This window comes from Colobus angolensis, unplaced genomic scaffold (genome assembly GCF_000951035.1).
Source record: "Colobus angolensis palliatus isolate OR3802 unplaced genomic scaffold, Cang.pa_1.0 Scaffold174, whole genome shotgun sequence".
NCBI classification, from domain to species: domain Eukaryota; kingdom Metazoa; phylum Chordata; class Mammalia; order Primates; family Cercopithecidae; genus Colobus; species Colobus angolensis.
In genome coordinates, this window is record NW_012114866.1 from 376,016 (window position 1) to 380,973 (window position 4,958).

Genomic DNA, 4,958 nt, shown 5'->3' on the forward strand with positions numbered 1-4,958 from the left:
TGTTTCCTCACTATGTAGAGAAACCTCTGGGCCGGGTTGGTGTGTTTCTTGATTTTGAAAGTGGAAGTGTGAGTTTTTTGAATGTCACCAGGAGTTCCCTCATATGGAGTTACCCAGCTGGCTCATTAAATTTTCCTGTCAGGCCTTTCTTTCACACTGGCCACAGATGATCAGGATTAAGAAACCTGACTGGGAGCTCCATGTACAAGGGAGCCCTTCACTGTTGATACAAAGAAATCATACTGTTCAGGCTTTAGTCTATTTTAGTGTCACTTCATTTTGTTGTTATTAAATAGAAAATATGTAAAATGCAAAACCTTTCTGTACATTTTCTCACAATTAAAATAATCTCCTATGGCCCATTTCCTAAAATATGTATTGTGATTTTCAAGTGTTTGTGAATTTATTGGATGGAATTCTGGAAATATGTGGGTGTATGTTTCCAACTTAATGATCTCATGCAGGAACAAAATTTGCACATCATGGACAGACAGGATTTTGTACAATGCACTTGTAAGTGTGAAAGTTCCCTCCTATTAATACAGTAAATTCTATACCTCATCACTTTAGGGGGAAAAATGTACTTTACACAGAAGTTTTCATGGAATCTTTGGGCTAGAATAGGAATTTAACAGTCATGCATCCTATGACAACAAAATACATTCTGAGAAATGCATGATTAGGCGATTTTATCATTGTGTGAACATTAGAACACACTACAAAAACCTACATAGAATATCCACCTACAGACATAGGCTAATGGTATAGCCTACCGCTTCTCTGAGAAGTTGCTGGCAATGTCTGAGCAAGAACCAAAAGGGTTTAACCCACATGGAATTCTGTAACTGTTTATTAAAGCAAACAGCATCACCCAGGGAAAAATAGAGAGATGAGCAGACTGTCTGTTTTAAATGTGTTTATACTTCCAATTCACACAGACTGTGAATTCTCATTGATAATCTAGAGACCTGAGACATAACCATCACCTCATGTTACAGTGGAAACATATTAGTATCAGGGAAAAAAAAACAACTAACTAAATTAAACCAAATCAAAAAACAAAACAAACATAACCCAGTTCTGATGAAAACCCAGTTTATAGTGAGTCCATTGAGTCTGTCTACCCACCAAATGGTCATTTTCATGATCACTGATTAAATAATGGAAACAAACATTCTACTTCCAGTCCAGCAGATGATCCTGGCTGATGTCTGGGGTTCCTTGGTTGGGGCTGTTGCCTAGAATATATTCAGACGGCCTCTCCAGGTAGTTGCTTGGCCTTGCTCACAGCATGGTGGATAATTTTCCACAGTGAAGATTCCCATAGAGTCAGGAGAAGTCTATACTACCATTATGCTACAGAGTAAAACATCAGCTGTAGTCACAACCCTACACAAAGTAAAGAGACTAGAACATACACAGCAGTAGCAGTCTTGAAGTTACATCATAGAAAGACAATGGGGATGGAATATATATTTTGGCACTTTTTAGAGAGAATGGGGGAGGAATATAACCTACTACACCTATTTTTCCTAAGAAGTGGACATTGAGGATCTATATCCAGAGACTCAGGGTCCAAACATGAGATCCAACGAGCCCCTTATAGAAACACCATTCAAGTTCCAGATTCCTGTAAAAGGACAATCGACAACTGACCACGTTAATATTCTTTTGGAAATTTTCTTCAAGATTTGGTATCAACTGGACAATCATGAACACAACACAGCAAAATCACTGAGGTAGATGCACACGATACTGGATTAGAGGGGTGGAAGGGGTGGTCCATCTCCTTCAAGATGACCAGGGACAGACACAGTAATTCTAGGACACTGAGATAAAAAATGTCAGTGCATCCTTGTCAGGAACCCCCTTCTGATGTATATACGTCGCTGCAAACTATTCATGCAAGCCTTCTGAATGCCTTGTACTTACCAAGGTTTCTTGATATTAAGAGCCACTGACTGGGGTTCATAGTACACAGAATACTTTGAGGGGTGACAAAGTCTTTCCTTCAAAAGCCCGAAGTTCAGAAACCTGTAGCTGAGTTATCCATTGGACCTTACCAGTAAGTGTGGATTAAAGAGAGAGACATTTGTTTTAACCTCAGATAAAAGCTGTTTCCCCACATGTTTCTGAGTCACATCCTAAATATGGAGAGAGCTTGAGTCAACTTGGGACATGAGGAAGTAGCCAGGCTTCAGGTCCAAGATTGCAGACCTTGATAAGTGTGACTTTTGGGATTTAGGTCTAAGGACTTAAGCAAGATGGCTGGCTATTAACTCATAGCTGTCATAACCAAGGAATGACCAAAACTGGCAGCCCAGTGGCATGGCAGGACAGAACGACAAAGTCTCCACCTATCACCTTTGCACTTGCTGGTGCCATGATTATAAATGGTTTGAATCCATTGTCTTTTTCAATTTCAAGTCTTCCAGTAAACTGCATAAATCCAATCCCATTATCTGCTAAACACTGATACAGCCCAGTATCTTCCACAATAACCCCACTGACTTTCAGTCAATTTCCTGCAATTAGATATCATGGGGAAGGATGAATAGGCTGTGCAATATAAAACCAGATATGGCTGGGAGGTGGATTTCCATGAATATGACAGGTAACATGTACTGTAGCACCAGAGACACTATCTGATCCTGTAGTCCTTTAGAAATGGGAGCATATTCAAGAACATTAACCATGTATGTTACATATTTCACATCTCCAGTCATGTTTCCCATCATGCAGGAATAGTTTCCAGAGTCCACTGGGTCAATGCTATCTGTGGCAACATAAGAATACAACCTTCTCCAGTTGCTTCCTGGGGCAATATCCTGCTTGTCCTTTAGCCAACACAATTGAGGAGCTGAGACCGCACTAACCACACACTCCAAGGTTAGAGGAATATGTGAAAAAAAAAAAACTAACACCTGTGAACAAGCAGGATGAAGAATGTCAAAATCATCTGAAGAAAGGTGACTCACAAGGAGCTTTTGGCCAATGGGTTTAACTTTTAATTCAGGTGTGACAGGATTATAAGCCACATATTTGTATGATTTCTTGTCCTCTAAGGATACATTCAAAATTTAAAGATGGAAGGATTAAGTAATTCTTTGTGGAATGCTTCAGCCACTTTCCCTGGATTTTAGAGCACACCTCAGCTTTGGGGTTACTCTCTGGTTCACTGCAGCCAATGAAAACAGCACATTTTTCTTCTGCTGTAATAACATGCTTTGTGGGTGAACCAAAATCACCAAGAACTGCTGTGGATACTGTTACAGGGCCACTTACAACAACATCGACCTATCGTTTAAAATGCATTGGTAGTAACCCAAAAGGGAGGAGTTAAGAGAAAAAAATTGTTAAAGTCCCCTGATGAATCTTAATATATTCTATGTTTCTCTTCTATTTTTTACATTATGCGACCTTGAGATATGAGTGGTCACAGGTTTAGCAGAACAACAGAGTTCTATAGGTCCACTAAGTTTCTGGACGGCAGAGAGTGGCTCAGAAATGAAATAAGGTGCCACATCTGAACTAACAGAAGAGCAGAGAATCATAAGAGTAACATACAGTGTCCATAAAAGGCCAAGATCTGGATGCAAGCACCAGATTACAGAAGCAGACAGGGCAGACTTCCAGAGTAAAACCCAGGCCTTGGTTCATTTTCCAAAATACTGCAGTCCGGGTAATCAAACACATTCTTTAACTTTGACTCCTTTCTGTTTACTAAAGACTTTGATAAGGGACAGTCTTCATGTTGTCCACAGGGTGTCTCCCAATATGAGAGTAACAGCTGGCTTACATCTTCAGTGATTCAAGTCTGCAACGTGTATACACTTGTACTTGGGAGGGAAAGCAGAGAAGTCACTTTCTGTACCTAGCCTGGAGTTCACTTCAGTGCTCTAAGCATCATCGCAGTCCTGCTTGTAACAAAGTCCGGTCTAGCAATCTGCCTTTGAGTTGAGCTTTTCTCTTACAAGATAAGCTGTTAAGTCATGCCTTGATTTCAGGTCTCGAGCTAAGCAACTAGAGCTCCTGCGTGGCAGCCAGCTGGGAAAGCCATCCCTATGTCACGCCCTCCCGCGTGCGGCGCCGCTGTGGTGGCGGCTGAGATCTGAAAGGGGCGCCTCCAGGCCCGGCACAGGGCAGAGGAGGGTGTGGTGCTTCGCATGCCAGGGCAGAAGCGCTAGGCAGGCAGGTGCGGGGTCCCAGGTCTCCTCGCACCGGGAGGCCTGAGTCAGGCACCCGGGCTCAGGGGAGGGTAAATGGCGGGGCGGAGTGACAGGACGCGCCCCTGCGGCTGTGCTTCTCTGGGCAGAAGCTTGAGGGCAGGTAACTCGGTGGGCGCAAGGCCTACCAGGAGCAGAAGAGGAGCAGGAGGAGCGATCCGGAGAGAGACAGGCTGTAGAGACCGCCCCCAAGAGGTAGTTTTTTAACCCATCCCTCTCCCTCCACCCTCAGGTAGTCCAGAGTCTATGTTTCCCATACTGATGCCTATGTGTGTTCAGTGCTTAGCTCTCGCATGTAAGTAAGAATATATAGCATTTGGTTTTCTGATGCTGCATTAATTGGCTTAGGATTACAGCCTCCAGCTCCATCCACATTTCTGTGAAGGACATGATTTCATTCTTTTTTATGGCTGTGTAGTATTCCATGGTGTATATGTATTACATTTTATTTATACAGTGTGCCATTGATGGACACCTGGGTTGATTATGTCTTTGTTATTGTGAATAGTGCTGCCATGAACATAGGAGTGCATGTGTTGCTTTAGTAGAATGATTTATTTTCTTTTGAGCATATACTAAGTAATGGGATAATTGGATCAAATGGTAGTTCTGTGTTAAGTTCTTTGAGAAATCTCCAGACTGCTTTCCATTGTAGGTGGACTAATTTACATTTCCACCTGCAGTGTATAATAATCTTATGCTATCTTTAGTTTACAAAATTTTTTTTTTTTT

General features: G+C 42.0%; 1 protein-coding gene and 1 pseudogene across 1 annotated transcript in view; one reads left to right on the forward strand and one right to left on the reverse strand.

The window, feature by feature from the left end:
• LOC105509343 (putative tripartite motif-containing protein 43C) overlaps positions 1-170 on the forward strand; it is a 5,570-nt gene extending 5,400 nt beyond the window's left edge. Inside the window, exon 6 of the mRNA XM_011938547.1 lies at positions 1-170. Coding sequence (XP_011793937.1) covers positions 1-170 — 170 coding nt within the window.
• Positions 171-2,045: 1,875 nt separating this feature from the next.
• Positions 2,046-4,958, reverse strand: part of LOC105509344 — a 10,354-nt pseudogene continuing 7,441 nt past the window's right edge.